The sequence below is a fragment of the Plectropomus leopardus genome, chromosome 13 (genome assembly GCF_026936395.1).
Source record: "Plectropomus leopardus strain MGB_pleo_1.0 chromosome 13, ASM2693639v1, whole genome shotgun sequence".
Lineage (NCBI taxonomy): Eukaryota > Metazoa > Chordata > Actinopteri > Perciformes > Serranidae > Plectropomus > Plectropomus leopardus.
The window spans coordinates 17,943,407-17,965,848 of NC_142188.1; the positions used below are offsets into that span (position 1 = coordinate 17,943,407).

Consider the following 22,442-nt stretch of genomic DNA (forward strand, 5'->3'; position numbering starts at 1 on the left):
TAAAATTTTATTTGGATTAATTAAGCACCAGTGGCTTTGCATGCTCCTCTTCTGCTGCTTTGAGAGCCGATGGGATCTAAAAGTGATGCTCATTCCTAGCAGAATAAAGCTGCCTCTGATAATTAATATGAATGTTATATACATGTACATGCACACTTTTCTCAATTTGATAAAGATGGCTAGAATGGCTACATACATGTTGAGGTCTATGGAATAATAACTTCAGAAAACTTGGCTTAAGCTATTTGGCTGTTTAGATTAAGGATATAAATAAGGACATTTTGTTGTGTAAAGATATGGGTGTGGCATTATTAGCTTGAAATCAGGCCATTTGACCCCAAGCCAAGGCTATGTCTATACAATAATAACTCTGGAGATTAATGCAGTCTTGCATTGAAAGAAAAAAAAACATGATCCCTTTCAATTGAATTATTTAAAAAAATATTCAAAACTATCTATCAGATATGTTTTTCTTTCTCATGGAGAGTGCAATCATTTTCCTTTTATGTGATCATACTTCAGATACATTTTGACTTGGATACACACAACCCTCTGCTGGCTTACTCTTTTATTTCTGTGCTTGTTCAGTGGTAACGTCACACACAAAATGTCAAGAGCTCTATTTGCATTAGCCATTTTGTATGACATAGTGTGCCCTGCTTAACAGCTACGTGCAAAGCTGCCTTGCTGCAATGACAAATAATGCCTCCTTCTGGCTATGCTTTTTGAGCCAAGACCTTTTATGTATTCCAATAAATGCCTTTTTCTTTGCTTTTATTTTTATTGTTTCTTTGCCCTTTTTCCTTTCTTTTTGTTTCTTATTTCTTATGTTGATGCAAATTTTGTAAACAATCATCACAGTAAGCAAATAAAAAATTGTCAAACTTGAGCCTTTTTTGTTCTTAAAAGTCACACACACAACCACGCAGTCAGTTATTTCAAGAGATAGTGATGTTACCAAAGCAAGGTCATATAATAAAGGAGTGGCCAACATCCTCCCCTCCCCAACCCATCCTCCTTTAGAAAAGAGAAAAAAGGCACTGTGCAAGCTCTGCTTACACCCAATTTCCTTCCATCCAATCAGGCGATCCTTGAGAGCGGACGGGCAGGTCGGGCTGTTTATGAGGAGCCTACAGGATGGGAGGAGGAGGGAGAATATCGGCCACTCCACCCGCTATAAGCCCTCCTCATCTCTTGCATACTCGCTGCACATCAAAGAGGAGCCCGATCTGGAAAGCGACCCAGAGTCACTTCTCAGCCACAGCTCAAGACCTACTGACCTATTCAAACATGGATCTGCTTCATGGAATTCTAAAAGTCATTTTGGGGCCCTCCTCAAACTCAAAACCAACAGTGAGGCCACTGAGCACCTTAAAGACATACCAAGGTTGTTGGAAGCTGCTGGACTTTGGACAAAGTCACTTGCCTATGAGAAAGGAAACCTCCAGGAGGCCTGCAGGGACCAGAGCCTCTCCCTGTCTCATTCGTCATCTTACGACCTCAAGATTCCTCAGGTGCGAGTTTTGGCAACAGGAACAGACGCGTCTTGGGATTCCCTGTCCTCAGTGTATTCGGGATCAGCTTGTGAGAACAGTCTGGGAAAGGCACTTCGTTCCATTTTACCCAGGCAGATTCCGAAAAAGAGCAGTGGAGGTTTTAGTAGCTCAGTTTCAGAGAAGGAATACTGGCCTTACAACGCTGACCGCAAAGCCTTAGGGGGAAGCTATCTGGAGTCAGAGTCAGACCTGAGCAACAAGCAGCCAAGGAAGAAGCGCGGGCGATATCGACAGTACAACACCGACCTGCTTGAAGAAGCTATTGAGGTGGTGATGAGTGGGAAAATGAGTGTGTCTAAAGCCCAAACGATTTACGGCATTCCTCACAGCACACTGGAATACAAAGTCAAAGAGCGACTGGGGACCTTGAAACATCCCCCCAAAAAGAAACTGAAGCTGCTAAAGTTGGAGGAACAGGGTGTTTCACAGCCCCCCGAAGTGAAAGACCTCAACAACTCCCTGCTCATTGTTTCTGAGAAAAGAGAGAGTGCATCTGACGAGAACGGAAATGATTTCCATGAAGGAAGTCTCTCATCTAATGAGTGATATTACCGCAAAGTACTAATAATGATGTACTTTAACCAGACAAATGTTGCATTTGCCAGACAGTGGTAGTAGCTGATTTGTTTTTTCATGAAACCTCAATGGTTGACATGAATCCAAAATATTAATGATTAACTTACTTATGTGATCCCTCACTTTTGGTCAGTAATGTGGTTGTAATGTGTTAAGGTCATTTAACTTAAACACTAAAGTGTCCCTCTGCCCTACATATTGTGTCTGAAAGGCATACTTGATTTTTAAGAATTCTAATATACTCCAGTATATTGTCAATTAATTTCAGTGCATTTTTTAAGCTTAAGTTTTGAAAATAACCCTGGCTCTAAAACTATATTCCTTATGTGCTGAGCCAAAGTGAATCATGTCCAAGGAAGTGGCGCCCCTCTGTGTCTTCTCTCAGTACTGTTCAGAGCACTTAGTCACATGTCCAAAATGAATACACTAAGTACACACTAAGTGGGCCCTCAAGGATAACTTTGAAGGTCTCTGTCACTGTTTTGCAAATGCACTTCTGTGACTGAAATTAACACTGGAGATTAAAGAAAAGAAACACTGATATATTCAAAATATATATTAATTCCAAACACTATATCCAAGATATTTATTTATTATTATAGTCTGTTGGAATAGCATTGTGTGTTGTCCAGAATGTTTTTTACACTTCTTTTTTCCCTGTGTTTTGCTGTCCCATAAGATGCTTTGTTTTTGTCATTGCCTTCACTGCTCTCAAGATCAGTTCACATAGAGATGCAGTACTTGTCAGTCATAGACAAGGTCTCTAGCAGATTAACAGATCACTGTACTACACACAGAAAAATACCTCAGCCTAAGATATGCTTAACTGAACCATTGCCTCATATAAGTCACCTCTTTTGGGGAAGAATAACATGCTCCGATTCCACTTTTGAGGTAACATTTCAGGATGTCTAACTGACAAGTATGTGTGTCCTATACTCTCAGATGTCTTCACAACCTACCTTAATTAGTTTTCTGTAGTATTTCAGTGCCAGTGTAAACCTTCAGGGCATTTCAGTTAAATGTGATTCAGGGCTTGTCTTTAAAGATTTCAGGTGTTATCTCTGGGAATGTCTTTCTCTTAGTCAGGAGAAGGGCAGATTTTTTCTTTTTCTTTTGATCATCAAAACATGCATATTTCTATACATATTTAGGATGTATTATCCATATTATACATATACTGTACATACATACACATCTTGCCTGCCCATGGCACATGATAAAGAAATGTCTCTTCAGGTTTATTGAACACACTGCCTGATTTTATGTGGATAGTGTTCAGTTATCGTGACCTAATTATTCAGTCACAACAAACTCTTGGTATCATAACTCTTAACTCTCTAAGATACATTCAGGTATATTTCAATGTGTTTCAGGTAGATTTGAAAATAACATCAGTCCTGTGTTCACGTGAGTCTAAATAAAATCTAGGAGCAGTATTTTCATCTATTAAAGCTTCTAGCTCATCAAGTTATTAATTAAACAGAACTTTTATCAAGCAATATTAACAGCTGGAGCCTAATGTACCGACTAACAGTGCTAGCTTGCTAATGTTTATTAGCTAGCCAAGTTAGCTACTGTTACAATCATGCCTCAATCCACATCCACCTATTTCAGAAGTTACTAAGGCAAAAATTCAATGAAAAGAAAATTTCTCATCCCTGCGGAAAGGAAAAGTTATAATTCATACTTTGGCTCTCTCGTTCATACTTGGCTTAAATTGAATATCAAAAAAATCCTCAGGCTGCATTGCATTTGACTCGCTTTGATTTGATTGACTTCTTAATGATTCTCATTACCAAGTAAGGACGAGCCTAAACTTATGTGCAGGGCACTGCCGCATCCACAGCAATGCTTTATTGATTATTGAAATTCTTTTTAAATTGGAATTTTTTTTTTTATCTTGAAGCCAGCGAAGCAGGAGTGTGGGTTAACATTTCCTTTCTGCCATTTCCTTGAAATGTTTCTGTGCTACATAGCTATTCTAAACCTCAGGTTGATACTTTTTCCTTAAAATTAGTACTGTACAGAAACTTGGGTCATGGTGCTGTTAAAGAAGTAAAAGTTAGATTAAAAGCCTCAAAATAAGGCCTGTCCTGTGATGCCATTACATGCCATTTTCATTGAATTTTTGCCCAGTGGACTCGGCAGGGAGAACTAAATGTTTCTGATTCTGTCCCGTTCAGTATTTTGCTCTATCAGGACACCTCATTGTGCATTATCACTAATACCTCAGGACATTCCAGAATATGGGATCATGGCCCATTATTCTTTTATCAGGTTGATACACAGCTCAAGCAAATCTTGGTTATTGTTTTTGTGAATTCTTCAGGATTTTAGATAAACACAATGTTGCTTGGATGAACGTGACTGTTTTTATAAAAGAAACTTCACTACAAGCATTTAACTCAGATATTATATTTGCAGGCGCATGTGACATAAAGTTGCCTGGATTGTAAACATTCTTAAGGTAGAGTCAGCTTAACAGTGACACAGTTCAGGGACTTGCACATGTGTATGTTAATAGCTATATGTCAATAGCACTGTAACAACAGAATAACTTTGTTAGATGGTGAACTTCCTAACTTGTTGGGCTTCTCTCATTCTTAGTTGTATTTGTATACTCATTCTGAATGCAGGCTGTCTTTGATTTCGTTTATTTTTTTGTATATTGTCTGCATTTCCTATCACTTTAAGGTAGAAATCTGTTAACTAATGTTTAACAAAATAACTGCTCTAAATTGCATTTAATTTCTATACATATTCACAAAATGTCTGAATAACCTTGCCTCAGTTAAAAAAAATATAAGCTCGTTCAAGTACAAATTAGTAAAATTTAGTTGCTAACTGGCTTTCATTAATCAATTATTCCTGCATTGACAATCATCGAATATTAAAGGCCACACCTCATATTCTCATTCAGTGTTAAATACATTTTAATTGATATACTTAAGAGATGCGCGTTAGGTTTATCAACAGGAAGAATTTTTTTTGTGCTTCTCATCGTTTATTGTAGCAATTTAATGGTTGACTACCTCATCTGGAAAACCCATATCACATGCTTCTCTTCTCATAGCTGTTTTATGTAGCAATTTCTCACATACACAACACAGTTTATTGTAATATTCTTTTAGTAAAGGCAAATAGTTTACAGCAAGAACTGTCATAAAATTATATAAGACAGGAGAAAATCTGTCAAATTCAACTGTATGTAAATATTTCAGTGTGTCCTTGTAGTTAATCACACCCTGAATTATTTAATGTTTTCTTTTCTCAGTACTATTTTTTTCTTTTTGGGGTGGGGATGTTCGGACAGTTGCAACAAAAGCAATTTTAATGATCTGCTTTGGAGGAACTTCTTGCCTCCCAAAGTGGGGGAGGAGTTTACGTCCCTTACAAACCTACTCACACTGATAATATGTTTGGAGTTATTTTGTTCATGCAGTATTTATTAATCAGTATTTATTAATTAATGGTTTATCACCACTAAAAATAACCATGAATGTAAATGGCTTTAATCAAACAAAAAGATGTTCACATAAGTGTTTATAGATATATTTAAAACTTCAAAGGTATATTTAACTGTCTTACATGATATATGTGAAGGGATAACGATATCCCAGGTTATTCCGACACAAGTCGGGTACCTTTGGCTTGGTAAATAAAATGTATGAGGACAAAAGTCTGAAATGACTGAAAATCCCTGTCCATAAAAGAATATGTACAGATTGTATATATTTGATCTAACATTAACAATGTATAAAGGAATGACAGTGGGTATATTTTGCATGATTGGAATAAATCATATGTGTCAGTGGGAAGTTAATTATATATGGTGAAGTTTATCTTTGAGGATGTTTTATTGAAAATACTCAAGTGTTGGTGTGTTTACAGTCAGGTCAACAATGTATCAATAGGCTAGATTAACTGTGAACGTAAAATATACCTAAACCAGTTTAAATCTGGTTAATGGCTCACTGAGGATGTTTGATAAAATGTAGTAGTTCGTGATTGCCAGATTATTTATATCCCTAATGTGCAGTATATGAACATTGTGGATGAGTTAACACACCCATGTTTGTGTGCTCGTGAAATATTGTGGAAATGAGTTTGGTTTGCTTCTGCTTATTAGAATGGTTATTTTGTTCCTCTGTAAGAAAAAGGCATGTGCTTTGTGTCAGTTTCTTATTACAATGCTAAGTGAAACAGAAAGTGAAACCCTCAGGGACGAAACACTTACTACTCGTTATTCAGGTACTACACTTTACTCCTTATACCTTGTATGCAGGGAAGTGAAGTTAATGATCTTAGCAAAAAAAAATTGGTCAGGTTCCAGTTCCAGCAAATGTTATTTTTTTAATCTCTAAAATGTATTTTTTAATCTCTAAAAAATACGATTATCATATTTTGGCATGCTGTAAAATAATCATTTTGTGTTTGGAGCCAAAAAACATAGTATATCATTATACTCTTGCGTTGTTTTCATACTTCACACAATGAATGTCAATATAACCTCAGTGCAGGTAAGATGTTGACCTATGGGTATTTAATTAACACATTTCTTTACAGTGCAGTGCCTCGAACAGCACACATTAATTTAAATGACTAATTAGGGTTACATTCTATAACTGCATTTCTGAAGATTTTATGTCCTTTCAACTCAAAGAAAGTTCTCATGCAATGTATTGTGGCATTCACACCTCCCACTCTAAATGTTGTATCGTTGACTTTATGATTGAAAGCTGAAATCTGTAACGCTTGTTTCATCACTGTTTGTCCATACTCCTACTGGAGTATACCCACACTAAACAGGCACATTTTGCTTGTTTAGCAAAATGTTTGTAGTTTGACAGTTTTGACAATTAAAATAATCCAAGTCTTACTTTGTCTCTAGAAATCAGCAATGAGTAGAGCTTACATGGCAAGCTTAACACTAGATATCCCACCCTCACTGTAGCTCAAAGATGCAAACGTGAAATGTTAATGATTTCAGCTTTACTTCTCTTAAAATGAAAATATTAGTCGCATGAGATGCAGTGTTTATAGTTGTATACAGATATAATATTAGGTTGTAGGTAATTCCTATAAACAAATATTAGACAGTTCTCATTAGATTTTCTTTTTCTTTCTGACCATATGTTAGTCTTGCAGTTGCCAGCACCTCTTGTTTAGCAGCACACACTATGGGCAAAACTATTACTCTTTTTTATCACTTAACATAGCCTTGTGACATGTCACCTCAGGAATCTGGATGTGTTTTCATTTGTTTATTTTTTTTGTTTTACGATGACAGTTCAGCTTTGAAAGGACTTTTTTTTTTTAACAATGAAAATAAACTTCAGAGTTATAAGATAAATATATTTTTGGCATAATGCGATGGTATAAATAGTCCAAAGGTCTCTGAGAATTTTATAATAGACCTACCTCACTGAAAAAAAAACTTCCACCAGAAATACAGAAACATGCCCCCTCAGTTGACTAATAAGGTTAGATTTGTTTTGGCACAAACAAAACCTCACAGGTATTAGAATAACTGACTTTGCATATGTTCAGTCACTATTGATGTTTCTTTGACCAGTTAATTTGTCTTATGTTGTTGAGCACTTGCATCTAAATGTCACCCTTTGCACTAGTGATTTAAAAAAAACTTGTCAAAAATGACATACTCTATATTTCCCTCTAACGTACTTGACATGTGTTTGACTTGTTTTAATCAAAGTGGGCCGTCATTACTTAATGTCTTGTGCATGTGTAAGATTTTCTTGATGTATACTGTAACTAAAGGCACCACTGTGCAAAGAAGAAAAATGTAATACCTGTAACAATGTAATAGGTCAGTTTCACTGGATGAAAGATTCACTTTTAAAATCACCTATTCTTATAATAAATATGCAACGATAAACATTGTTATGCATTTGTTGGTTATTTCACACAAACATTTAAGTCTACCACTTGTTGTCAGCTTAGTTATGGAATTTTAGGGATGAAGGGATATGTAATAATCACATATACGATCAATAGTGCAAACTGATATCGCCTCTTCTTGATGTGTAATAACATGGTTTTTGTTTTGTTTTTTCATTTTCTTGCCCCCTCAGTGAGTATCCAGATTTGCCTATTGCAAAGGCAAAAGACCTGCAGTCCACCTCCACACTGGAACAGCTCATGGCCAAACTCTGTCCCCACCATCAGAGACAGATGGTAAATGCCATAGGTTTTCTACAGACGGAGGTCAAAGCACTGGCATCTTCCAACACACAGCAAGCCTCTAACTCTACCTCTGGGATTCAAGAAACTGCTTGTTCTCCTGCAAAATCCAGCGCAGTCACCCATGAGAAGTCATGCCCAGCACTAAGGTTTGAATCCACTCCCAAGTCAGAAGTCCAGAATATGTCCTGTTCTCTCTCCAACAGTTGTTCAATGAAACAAGTCCCAGAGAATGCAGTGTCGCTGAAAACATCTGCTGGTCCTGCTTTGGATCTACGCAGCCATGGGTCAGGGAGTAACCAGACTCTGGTCACTCCCACAGCTAATCCAGTGGATGCAGAGAACAACCGTCATGGTGATCATGCTCCTCTTAAGATGAAAATCATGACCAGCAATGTTGCTGCTGGTAAGAAGTTGTCATGTGTCCTCAACACCTCTCTCTCAATTCACTCTGACACTTTGGAGGACAGACAGGGTAACTCGAATTCATCCAACAGAACAGAGACTCAAAGTGCTAGACTCAGCTCCTCTGTGAAAAGACACATTCAGGCAAGTCACACACATCAAGCTAGGCAGAGAGAGATTCTTGGGCATACCAAAGACAAACCAGCAAAACTGTTTTCAGTTCACATGACCATTCCTTCAGACTCTGTGCGGACCGCTAGAAAGACCATCAGGTCTTCCTCTGATCATAGGATTAGGGACTCACCTTGTCGGGGAATGGCTGACCCTGATCTCGGCCACTGTGACATTGTTTTTGTTGACAAACCAATTACAGAGTGTTTTAAGAAACGGCAGCGCAGCATGCTCCCACGCCGCAATGCTAGAAAAAGCACCAGAGGACATATGTATTCAGATGAAATCTGGGAATTAAAAACTGTCCGTACATTGGCTGGAAGGGGCAACTGTCCTAATCCAATGCCAGAGCTGATAACATTGGTCACCCCGAAACAAATACTTTCAAAGCCTGAAGGTGTGCCGCCTGTGGATATGCCTTTTGCTGGAGCATGCAGGGAGACAATGAATCAACAAATGTCAGCAGAAGAGTCAGATGAGAGTGTGATACCAGGAACAGGAGATTTGGTGGACGTAGCAGCCAGTGAAATAGATGTTATTGTTGAAACTAGTCAGACAGATCAGTGTCAGAGCAAGGGGCAGTCAGCTTCTTCATCTCCAATAAGATCCCCAACAGAAAACAGAGAGACAGATATGAGGATAAATGTAGAACAGGATACAAGTGCAGACTCAGGTATGACAACAGGAAGTGAAGAATGTGTTGCTCAGGCTCCAATTGAAGTGAAAAATGATAACGGGCCTAAGCTTCAAGAGGGCATATGTGAAAGTACAGAGCAAATCGTCACAGAAACAGGAGTGCAACCATTAGAAGATATAACGGCTGAAGAAGATGAGCCCCAGCTTATCGATGAACTGCACAATAGTGAGCCTGCTCCCCAGCAGAATAGCGACCTGTTACCAGTGGATCAAATTGAGGAAGAAATAGGACATAAGGAGAAAAATAAAAGGGAGGAAATACAAGATGATCAACCTCAGGAAGTTCAACCAGAGACACAGGTACAACATGACAACATTGAAGTGACAGAAAAGTCTGATACCACAAGTTCAGCAGAGCAGCTGATAGTGAAAGAGCCAGAAACTAAAACATCTGAAGCTGCTGACGGTGTTCTGCCCTCCGAAACTGAAGATGATGATGAGTATGATCTGTCCTCAAAGACACTTGATGCGCTCTTGAAGGAATTACCCCCTTGGCGTAGAAAAAGAGGTACTGCAATTCTGTTGCCAAAGCGGTTAAGAAAAACAGAAACGGTGGTTGTGGGTTTTGTCAATGGTAGACCCATATCAGCCTCTGACAGAAGTCTGCGTCGCAGATCAGGTACCAGCACCACATCACCTAGTAAAACCCCAGTCAAATCTAGTGAGAATATCCCCAACAAGACCACTGTCGATTCAACCAGTGATTCAACTGTTCAAAACAAAAATTTGGAGAACAAACCACCTGGAAAAGACATAGCTCTAAAATCGATTGAGACTACTCCTGTGATTCAGCAGGTAAATGAACCCTTCTCTTCCACACCATCAAGCTCAACACCTGAATTTCCTTCAAGGACCAAACAAATCCAGAAACAAAAAAGAGTTAAGAGAGACCAGGATAGTTTGCCTGTCCTTTCCGATCAGCGGCGACTTAGATCAGCCAGCCAGAGGCCAACTGGAACTCCATTATCACCGCCCAAATCAAATGCTATCACGTCCGGTTTATCTCCAAAACCTACTGCTACCCATGTTCCTCCATCTACAGAGCAACTCCCCTCCCTCCCCCTCTGTTCTTCGCTTCCTGACAATTCTCTTCTAGTCAGGTCATCTTCCCCCACAGCCTCTGAACAGCTCCAACAGTCCACAGTCCCAGAGACAACTGTGGAATTAAACATTGAAACGACTCAGCCGTTAGAGACAGCTTCTGAAGAAATACAAAAACCTGCGGAGACAACCTCTGAAGAAATACAAAAACCAGTAGAGACAACTTCTGAAGAAATGCAAAAAACAGTAGAAACAACTTCTGAAGAAATAAAAAAAACAGTAGAGACAACCTATGAAGAAGAACAAAAAAACAAGGAAGGAAATAGATTGCAAGCCAGACAGAAACTAAGGTCTACAAAGGCTGTCATACACGACAGTAAGAATGTGAAGCAGCAACTTAGTAGCGAGGTATCAAGTTTATTAGAAAAACAAAGTCCTATCAAGACTGAAATGCAAACACAGACTATGCCATTAAGAAGTAAGCGGGTTCTTCGAAAGGAGGCAGAAGCAAGTAATGTTGCTTTGCCGCAGAAGCCAAATGTAGCATCTTTAGAAGACAGGTCTGCAAGTGGAGATGATATCAGTTCTTCCATACCAGACAAACCAACAAGAATGCCATTAAGAAGTGAGAGCAGTAAGGCTGAAATGTCCAACCAGTCTGTTACTCAGTCATCACCAGTGGACAACAAGAAATTAGCTTTGAGATCACAAAGACTGGCTGTACCCTCGACCAGTTCTCTTACTATAGCTGGAAGACAGAGTGATGTGGCTTCCCCTGTCAGAATAATGCCAGAAAGGGTAACCAAAGCTCAGGTAAAGCCCCTTCCGGTGTCTGTTACATCTGTGGTGCCCCACAGCTCAGCCATCCCTATCATAACACAGAGACCTGAGCCCCCAAAGCAAACTAACAAATTCTTTGAGACTCTGACTGGAGAAGAAAACCAACAACTAATTACGAATCTGAACATTAAGTATGATAAAATGCAAAGAGGTTGGGTGCAAATGGACAAAGAGGGTCAGCCCGTAACAAAATACAAAAACAAAGCAGACAGACAGGCAGCTATATGGAAAAGTAAACGAAGGGCACGAAAATCAAAATCTTCAGAGCACCAGAAATACTCACCTGTCCAAATGCTCTTCATGAAAGGTTTTAATCTCACCAGTATTTGTCGTTGGTTCCTTGAAACAACAGAAACAAAGTCCCTTGTGATTGTCAAGAAGGTGAACACACGTCTTCCGTCAGAAACTCAGCTGTGCTTCCACAGCTCATCAAGCCCTCCAGGGACCTCTCAGGGGGTATTTCCAAGCCTACAGGCAGAGCGCCTAAAGAAACATTTGAAAAAGTTTGCCATTGCGTCTCCTGTAAAGAGCAATCCTAAGAGTCAGAAACTCATTGCTAAAGCACTGGAGCAAGAGGCTAATGCAGTCAAAGGGAAAGAAAGAAAAGAACTGCCCAGTACTACTCAGACTTTGACTAAGACACACTCCTCTGCCAAAGCCCATGCACAGACAGGTGAACCCCAGAAATCATCTGGTAAATCAAAGAATCCAGCTAGTGCAAGGATCTTAAGGAAATACTCAAATATCCGAGAGAAGATGCAGGTTCAGCAAACCAATGTTAGACTCAAAGATGCCTCAAAAACAAACAATATGAAAAGGCTGACCACCAAAAAGCCTACCACCAAGTCAAACCTGAAACCATCTTTGAAGGCACAGAAATCCTCGCTACCTGTCAGTAAACATATGAAAACATCTGCAGCAAAAATGGAAAAAAGGAAAACACTGGCTGGCAAAAAACCCACAAAGAATCCTGTTCAACAAAGGCAGGCAGTCAAGGCTATGAGCTGTAGTAGAGCTTCAAGAGATACAACTAAAAAAGAAGAATTGCCAAAGAGATGTTCTCAACGACTGGGGTCTCCTAGAATATCCGAACATAACCCTGCTGACACATCTAAAAGCAAGGTTGACCATAAAAAACAAACTGAAGCAGACAAATTAGGGATGGAAAAACCTGCTGTCAATAAAGTGAATTCCGCAAAAACCCAAACAAAGGAATCATCACAAAGTACTTTTGCTGAAATCAAAGGTACAGAGAATGCCGTAGAAACCCAGCAGAGCATGGATGTCAAAGGTCTGACCTCACCTGACCAGGTACTAACAAGGTCTCAGAGGAAAATGGAGGCGGCAGTCCCTGTGAGTGGTAGCCCCAGTCATGCTTCAAAGAGGGCAGTGAAGTCCATAAAACCACAAAATGCATCTCCTAAATCCATCAAGAAAGCTGAGGGACCTACACAGACAAGAAGAGGGGCTTTAAAGTCTCCCACGAAGAGAAAACAGGTAGCCTCGTTGCCACGCAGTGCAACAAAATTGGCTACCAAGAGAGCTCAGGAGCTTTTAGAGACCCCAGTGAAACGTACCAGGACATCACTCTCAAAATGAAATACTTGCAGAGAAATCGTCTTTATTAAGATGATTTTCTTTTATCTGGAATATATTTAAAAAGTCCAGACACATTTTCTGATCTCGCCAAACTCTTCAGAGGACTCCTTCTTCAATAGGCAAATATTTAAAGAAGGAACAGATTTTGAAAGTTGATATCTGCTTTTGTAAAGCTTCAGTGTGAAAAACAATGAAATTATGGAATTATTGCTGAGCGTTTGCTCTGTGTTCAGGGACGACAGTGCATACAAGTCCTACATGATGTCTAGCAGATGTAGTTGCTGTTTGGCTTTTTCGGGACTTTTCGGCAAGTCAGGAGATAGCAACAGCCTCTCAAACCTCATTTTAAAAGTTGGGATAAAAAACATCAAGCTTTGATGCATTTAACAAGGTGATATTACATTTATTCACCATCCTATTTTTTTGTCATTTTGTACATAGTTATTGTGTTTTAGTTGATATAATGCACTGCAGTTACTCTCCGGAGAGCTTGCTGTGAGAAGGGAGATCTGCTTTTGAATCTGTTTTTACTTACTACTATCTCCAGCCTGTCTTCCTTTCACAACATTGTGAATATGAGACTGTTGTGACCCGGTGCCTTATTTATGAAGTGTCAAGTCATAGAATGTGTTGCTAAATGTGAAAACTTCTGCCCATTAGTTCTAATGACTTCCTAGTTCTTGGAGAGGCAGTCAACATTCATTTGCTTCACAGAGTGTGTGAAAATAGTTTCCGTTCCACACAGTATGTGCCTCGTGTGTCATCTGTAAATTCTCATGTTGACTGAGGCGGTCAGATCTCTGATCTACTCCTATCTGAAGGGTTTATTTTCATATTCCCATTTTCCTGGAGCATTAACTTAATATTGTTCTTCCTTTTGTTGTATTAGATGTTTAAGCAAGTGCAAGTCTGCATTGTTTAGACAGGCGTGCTCTGTATGTGTCATGACAAACGTAATGACACATACAGACGTTTGTATTTTCTCTGGGGTCAGAATCCATCATTTTGTATCTCTGTAGTCACTTCTGACCATTGCACCCATTGTTATCTGCTCATAATAGGGACTTCATGTGAGTATTTTACCCGCTTCTGCATGTGTTAAGTCTTTTTGATGTGGAGACAACTTTAGTGCTTTTGCCTCACTAGAACTGAAACCCAGAAATAAATATTTATGTCCCTGAGCTCTGAAAATACTAGCCTCATTGGAGACTGTATGTACTTTTAGTGCTGTACTGAAAAACCCTGTGAGATGACTTTGGGATATTAGCTTGACTGTGGCAATATTTCCCAGCAACAAAGGCCTGGTTGGTTAATATGAATGAAGTGTATGGCCTCTCTAGCATTATTGTCAAATAACAGGGTGATAAATTCCCTCCCTGCATATACACAAGTTGGATGTACATTTTTGGCGTAGTCTAGTCAAACATCTGAGTTGTGTATCCAGGTATGTTGCAGTTTTATGTTATTTTTTGTCAGGCAAATGTTCTCATAATGTGAAGTTTTGTAACTTCCACAATAGTAACTTACATAAGTGTATTGTCAATTGTCATTTTTAGCACGGTGTTATTTGTTTTTATTATGGTAATTTCCTTTTAGAGGGTAAATCATCTGTAAATGCAAAACATGTCCGTCACATTTTTATTGTTATTTAAGAACTCCATGTAGGCTTATGACTTAAGCAAATCTAAAACAGCCCACCAAATATCAGACTTGAACATGTTTATTCTTTGCAGTTGCTATTTAAAGAATTTGATTTTTGTATATTAGAAAGAAATAACTGCTTTATTTGTGGTAATCCTAAGAATGAAACATCTTTATGTTAAGAACTTTGTATTTTTGCTGGAGTTGATATAAAGATGTTTGAATTTTATCTTTGTTTCTTGGTATTTATAATTTTGTTTTAATGTTGTGCAAGCAGGCAAAGTTGAACAAAGTTGGTGAAGTGATGAGGTGAAAGCCAAATGGCTCCTTGTGCTTGAAATGAACAGGGTTGTATATTTTATTTTTAAAAGTGTTATACCCATTATGGGGGGCTGCAGTGAAACTGTCTGAACTGCACATAAGGTATAGAACGGTTATTTATGCCTTTTGGACGGCATACAATGCTATGACATTTTTGATGCCATTTTGGATGACATGCTATATTATGACTATTTTGGTGCCATTGTGGGTGACATACTATACTATGCCATAAAATGTTTGATGCCATTTTGGGCAATTGTCCAAAATGGCATAAAAATTGTCATGGTATAGCCATGGCATTGTAATGCCATTTTATATGACATTCTATACCATGATCTATACTATGAAATGGCAGAAAACGACACAGTACAGGATGTCGAAAATTTTTCATTTTTTGCCATACTATACTATGTCTTTTTCAGCCATTTTTAAGATGCTATATTATGATGATGACCTTTTTTCAACATACTGCACTATGACGTCTCTCTAAAAGCTATAATATGTTATGTATAATATGTATTCAGCCACTTTTTCAACATGTCAAAATTTGACACAATATTATGTCATTTTCAGCCATTTGGTTGACATGCTATATCAGCTGATATGTTGAAAATTGTCAAATTATGACATGTTAAAAAAATGGCTGAAAAGACATATTGTAGCTTGAAGATACACGTCATAGTATAGCATGCCAAAAAAGGCCAAAAGTGTCATAATTTAGCATGTCCAAAAAAATGGCCCCAATCGCCGTAGTATGGTATGTTGAAAAACATCAAATTTTGACATGTCAAAGAATTGTCTGAAAACAACAAATTATAATTTGTAGAGGCATGTCATAGTATACAATATCAAAAAATAACAAAAACATCCTAATTTAGCATGTCAAAAAAGACAGAGAACACCATAGTATGTCAAAAAAGTTCAAAATTTGAGGTGTCGGAAAATGGCTGAAAACTACATAATATGGCAAGTAGAGACGCGTCATAGTATGCAATGTCAATAACAAGTCCAAGAATGTCATGATTTAGCATGTCCAAAAAAAGGCAATGAGCACCAAACTATTTCTGTATAAAATGTCAAATTTTGTCACGTCACAGTATGCAATGTAAAAAAAGGCCAAAAACATGTAATATTTTGAGGCTATTTAATGCTGTTTTCAGCTGTTTGGGACATGACATTTTTTGACATACTATAGCCTTGCTTTCTGGGTCATATTTTCAGCATGCATTATTATGGTGTTTTGAGCCGTTTTTGCAGCTGTCCATGCTACGGCATGTCTCAGCACACTATTTTTATTGCTGTTTTTAGCTGTTTTCAGTTGTTTTTGGGACATGTCAATTTTTGTCTTTTTTCACCATACTATAGCCTTGCAGTTTGGGTCATTTTTTCAACATACCATATTATGGTGTTTTTGGCTGTTTGTGCCACAGTCTATGCCATGACGTGTCTTGGCAGGCGATTTATGCGATTTTCAGCTGTTTTCAGATGTTTTTTGGGATATGTCATTGGGGACATGTCATTTTTTGACCTTTTTCGCCATACTATAGCCTTGCTTTTTGGGTCATTTTTTCAACATACCATATAATGGTGATTTTGACCAAGGTCTTATGCCATGGTGTGTCTCGGCACTCGATTTCTACAGATTTCAGCGGTTTTCAGCTGCTTTTGGGGAAGGTCTTTTTTTTTTTTTTTTATTTACATTTTTACCTTAGTATAGCCTTGCTTTTTCGCTCATTTTTTCAACTTGCATTATTATGGTGTTTTTTTGGCACTTTTTGCAACATTCTATGCTATGGCATGTCTGGGCACGCTATTTTATGCTGTTTAGAGGTGTTTTCGGGTGTGTTTGAGACATGCCATTTTTTGACATTTTTGCCTTACTATAGCCTTGCCATTTCGATCATTTTTTCAACATGCATTATTATGGTGTTTTTAGAACTTTTTGCAACATTCTATGCTATGGCGTGTCTTGGCACACTATTTTACGCTGTTCAGAGGTGTTTTCAGCAGTTTTTGGGACATGCCATTTTTTGACATTTTTGCCTTACTACAGGCTTGCCTTTTCTGTCATTTTTTCAACATGCATTATTTTGGTGTTTTTAGAACTTTTTGCAACATTCTATGCTATGGCGTGTCTCGGCACACTATTTTATGCTGTTTAGAGGTGTTTTTGGGTGTTTTTGGGACATGCCATTTTTTTGACATTTTTGCCTTACTACAGGCTTGCTTTTTGGGTCATTCTTTCAACATGTGTTATTGTGGGGTTTCTGACCGTTTATGCAAAATTTTCTACCATGGCATGTCTCGGCACGCTGATTTATGCGATTTTCAGCTGTTTTCAGGTGTTTTTTGGGATATGTCATTGGGGACATGTCATTTTTTGACCTTTTTCGACATACTATACTATGCGTTTTAGGTCATTTTTTCAACATGCCATATAATGGTGATTTTGGCCATTTTTGCAATGTTTTATGCCATGGCATGTCTTGGCATGCCAGTTTATGTTACATTTTTTTACTTTTTTCGTCAAACTATGGCCTTTGTTTTTCGGTCATTTTTTCAGCATGCCATATTATGGTGATTTTGGCTGTTTGGAACAGTCTATGCCATGGCCTGTCTCGGCACGCTATTTATGCAGTTTTCAGCGGTTTTCAGCTGCTTTTGGGACACCTCATTTTTTTTGGACATTTTTGCCTTGCTTTTTCCGTCATACAGAACACACAAACACCTCTAAACAGCATAAAATAGCGTGCCGAGACGCGCCATAGCATAGAATGTTGCAAAGAGTTCTAAAAACACCATAATAATGCATGTTGAAAAAAATGACCGAAAAGGCAAGGCTATAGTAAGGCAAAAATGTCAAAAAATGGCATGTCCCAAAAACTGCTGAAAACACCTCAAAACAGCATAAAATAGCGTGCCGAGACACGCCATAGCATAGCATGTTGCAAAAAGTTCTAAAAACACCATAATAATGCATGTTGAAAAAATGACCGAAAAGGCAAGGCTATAGTAAGGCAAAAATGTCAAAAAATGGCATGTCCCAAAAACTGCTGAAAACACCTCTAAATAGCATAACATAGCGTTGACACGCCGCCATAGCATAGAATGTTGCAAATAGTGCCAAAAACACCATAATAATGCATGTTGAAAAAATGACCGAAAAGGCAAGGCTATAGTAAGGCAAAAATGTCAAAAAATGGCATGTCCCAAAAACACCCGAAAACACCTCAAAACAGCATAAAATAGCGTGCCGAGACACGCCATAGCATAGAATGTTGCAAAAAGTTCTAAAAACACCATAATAATGCATGTTGAAAAAATGACCGAAAAGGCAAGGCTATAGTAAGGCAAAAATGTCAAAAAATGGCATGTCCCAAAAACACCCGAAAACACCTCAAAACAGCATAAAATAGCGTGCCGAGACACGCCATAGCATAGAATGTTGCAAAAAGTTCTAAAAACACCATAATAATGCATGTTGAAAAAATGACCGAAAAGGCAAGGCTATAGTAAGGCAAAAATGTCAAAAAATGGCATGTCCCAAAAACTGCTGAAAACACCTCTAAATAGCATAAAATAGCTTGCCGAGACACGCCATAGCATAGAATGTTGCAAATAGTGCCAAAAACACCATAATAATGCATGTTGAAAAAATGACCGAAAAGGCAAGGCTATAGTAAGGCAAAAATGTCAAAAAATGGCATGTCCCAAAAACTACTGAAAACACCTCTAAATAGCATCACGTAGCGTGCCGAGACACGCCATAGCATAGAATGTTGTAAAAAGTTCTAAAAACACCATAATAATGCATGTTGAAAAAAATGATCGAAAAGGCAAGGCTATAGTAAGGCAAAAATGTCGAAAAATGGCATGTCCCAAAAACACCCAAAAACACCTCAAAACAGCATAAAATAGCTTGCCGAGAAACGCCATAGCATAGAATGTTGTAAAAAGTTCTAAAAACACCATAATAATGCATGTTGAAAAAAATGACCGAAAAGGCAAAGCTATACTAAGGTAAAAATGTCAAAAAATGGCATGTCCCAAAACCGGCTGAAAACACCTCTAAATAGCATAACATAGCGTGCCGAGACGCGCCATAGCATAGAATGTTGCAAAAAGTTCTAAAAACACCATAATAATGCATGTTGAAAAAATGACCGAAAAGGCAAGGCTATAGTAAGGCAAAAATGTCAAAAAATGGCATGTCCCAAAAACACCCGAAAACACCTCTAAACAGCATAAAATAGCGTGCCGAGACACGCCATAGCATAGAATGTTGCAAAAAGTTCTAAAAACACCATAATAATGCATGTTGAAAAAATGACCGAAAAGGCAAGGCTATAGTAAGGCAAAAATGTCAAAAAATGGCATGTCCCAAAAACTGCTGAAAACACCTCTAAATAGCATAACATAGCGTGCCGAGACGCGCCATAGCATAGAATGTTGCAAATAGTGCCAAAAACACCATAATAAAGCACGTTGAAAAATTGACCGAAAAGGCAAGGCTATAGTAAGGCAAAAATGTCAAAAAATGGCATGTCCCAAAAACTGCTGAAAACACCTCTAAATAGCATAACATAGCGTGCCGAGACGTGCCATAGCATAGAATGTTGCAAAAAGTTCTAAAAACACCATAATAATGCATGTTGAAAAATTGACCGAAAAGGCAAGGCTATAGTAAGGCAAAAATGTCAAAAAATGGCATGTCCCAAAAACTGCTGAAAACACCTCTAAACAGCATAAAATAGCTTGCCGAGACACGCCATAGCATAGAATGTTGCAAAAAGTTCTAAAAACACCATAATAATGCATGTTGAAAAAAATGATCGAAAAGGCAAGGCTATAGTAAGGCAAAAATGTCAAAAAATGGCATGTCCCAAAAACACCCAAAAACACCTCTAAACAGCATAAAATAGCGTGCCGAGACACGCCATAGCATAGAATGTTGCAAAAAGTTCTAAAAACACCATAATAATGCATGTTGAAAAAATGACCGAAAAGGCAAGGCTATAGTAAGGCAAAAATGTCAAAAAATGGCATGTCCCAAAGACTGCTGAAAACACCTCTAAACAGCATAAAATAGCGTGCCGAGACACGCCATAGCATAGAATGTTGCAAAAAGTTCTAAAAACACCATAATAATGCATGTTGAAAAAATGATCGAAAAGGCAAGGCTATAGTAAGGCAAAAATGTCAAAAAATGGCATGTCCCAAAAACTGCTGAAAACACCTCTAAATAGCATAACATAGCGTGCCGAGACGTGCCATAGCATAGAATGTTGCAAAAAGTTCTAAAAACACCATAATAATGCATGTTGAAAAAATGACCGAAAAGGCAAGGCTATAGTAAGGCAAAAATGTCAAAAAATGGCATGTCCCAAAAACTGCTGAAAACACCTCTAAATAGCATAACATAGCGTGCCGAGACGTGCCATAGCATAGAATGTTGCAAAAAGTTCTAAAAACACCATAATAATGCATGTTGAAAAATTGACCGAAAAGGCAAGGCTATAGTAAGGCAAAAATGTCAAAAAATGGCATGTCCCAAAAACTGCTGAAAACACCTCTAAATAGCATAAAATAGCTTGCCGAGACACGCCATAGCATAGAATGTTGCAAAAAGTTCTAAAAACACCATACTAATGCATGTTGAAAAAATGACCGAAAAGGCAAGGCTATAGTAAGGCAAAAATGTCAAAAAATGGCATGTCCCAAAAACACCCGAAAACACCTCTTAACAGCATAAAATAGCGTGCCGAGACACGCCATAGCATAGAATGTTGCAAAAAGTTCTAAAAACACCATAATAATGCATGTTGAAAAATTACCAAAAAGGCAAGGCTATAGTAAGGCAAAAATGTCAAAAAATGGCATGTCCCAAAAACTGCTGAAAACACCTCTAAATAGCATAAAATAGCTTGCCGAGACACGCCATAGCATAGAATGTTGCAAATAGTGCCAAAAACACCATAATAATGCATGTTGAAAAAATGACCGAAAAGGCAAGGCTATAGTAAGGCAAAAATGTCAAAAAATGGCATGTCCCAAAAACTACTGAAAACACCTCTAAATAGCATCACGTAGCGTGCCGAGACACGCCATAGCATAGAATGTTGTAAAAAGTTCTAAAAACACCATAATAATGCATGTTGAAAAAAATGATCGAAAAGGCAAGGCTATACTAAGGTAAAAATGTCAAAAAATGGCATGTCCCAAAACCGGCTGAAAACACCTCTAAATAGCATAACATAGCGTGCCGAGACGCGCCCATAGCATAGAATGTTGCAAAAAGTTCTAAAAACACCATAATAATGCATGTTGAAAAAATGACCGAAAAGGCAAGGCTATAGTAAGGCAAAAATGTCAAAAAATGGCATGTCCCAAAAACACCCGAAAACACCTCTAAACAGCATAAAATAGCGTGCCGAGACACGCCATAGCATAGAATGTTGCAAAAAGTTCTAAAAACACCATAATAATGCATGTTGAAAAAATGACCGAAAAGGCAAGGCTATAGTAAGGCAAAAATGTCAAAAAATGGCATGTCCCAAAAACTGCTGAAAACACCTCTAAATAGCATAACATAGCGTGCCGAGACGCGCCATAGCATAGAATGTTGCAAATAGTGCCAAAAACACCATAATAAAGCACGTTGAAAAATTGACCGAAAAGGCAAGGCTATAGTAAGGCAAAAATGTCAAAAAATGGCATGTCCCAAAAACTGCTGAAAACACCTCTAAATAGCATAACATAGCGTGCCGAGACGTGCCATAGCATAGAATGTTGCAAAAAGTTCTAAAAACACCATAATAATGCATGTTGAAAAATTGACCGAAAAGGCAAGGCTATAGTAAGGCAAAAATGTCAAAAAATGGCATGTCCCAAAAACTGCTGAAAACACCTCTAAACAGCATAAAATAGCTTGCCGAGACACGCCATAGCATAGAATGTTGCAAAAAGTTCTAAAAACACCATAATAATGCATGTTGAAAAAAATGATCGAAAAGGCAAGGCTATAGTAAGGCAAAAATGTCAAAAAATGGCATGTCCCAAAAACACCCAAAAACACCTCTAAACAGCATAAAATAGCGTGCCGAGACACGCCATAGCATAGAATGTTGCAAAAAGTTCTAAAAACACCATAATAATGCATGTTGAAAAAATGACCGAAAAGGCAAGGCTATAGTAAGGCAAAAATGTCAAAAAATGGCATGTCCCAAAAACTGCTGAAAACACCTCTAAATAGCATAACATAGCGTGCCGAGACGCGCCATAGCATAGAATGTTGCAAAAAGTTCTAAAAACACCATACTAATGCATGTTGAAAAAATGACCGAAAAGGCAAGGCTATAGTAAGGCAAAAATGTCAAAAAATGGCATGTC

At 38.1% G+C, this 22,442-nt stretch overlaps 1 protein-coding gene across 2 annotated transcripts in view; it reads left to right on the forward strand.

Moving 5' to 3' along the window:
• LOC121954964 (ligand-dependent corepressor) overlaps window positions 1-14,961 on the forward strand; it is a 30,052-nt gene extending 15,091 nt beyond the window's left edge. The window contains exon 7 of one of the 2 annotated variants that reach the window (XM_088086272.1): window positions 8,231-14,961. In XM_088086272.1, the coding sequence (XP_087942398.1) occupies window positions 8,231-13,091 (4,861 nt within the window). In that variant the 3' untranslated portion in view covers window positions 13,092-14,961. Of the gene's footprint in view, window positions 1-1,084; window positions 8,040-8,230 lie in introns of those variants that run through there. The other variant, XM_042502724.2, reaches the window with a different exon arrangement.
• The last annotated feature ends 7,481 nt before the right edge of the window (window positions 14,962-22,442 follow it).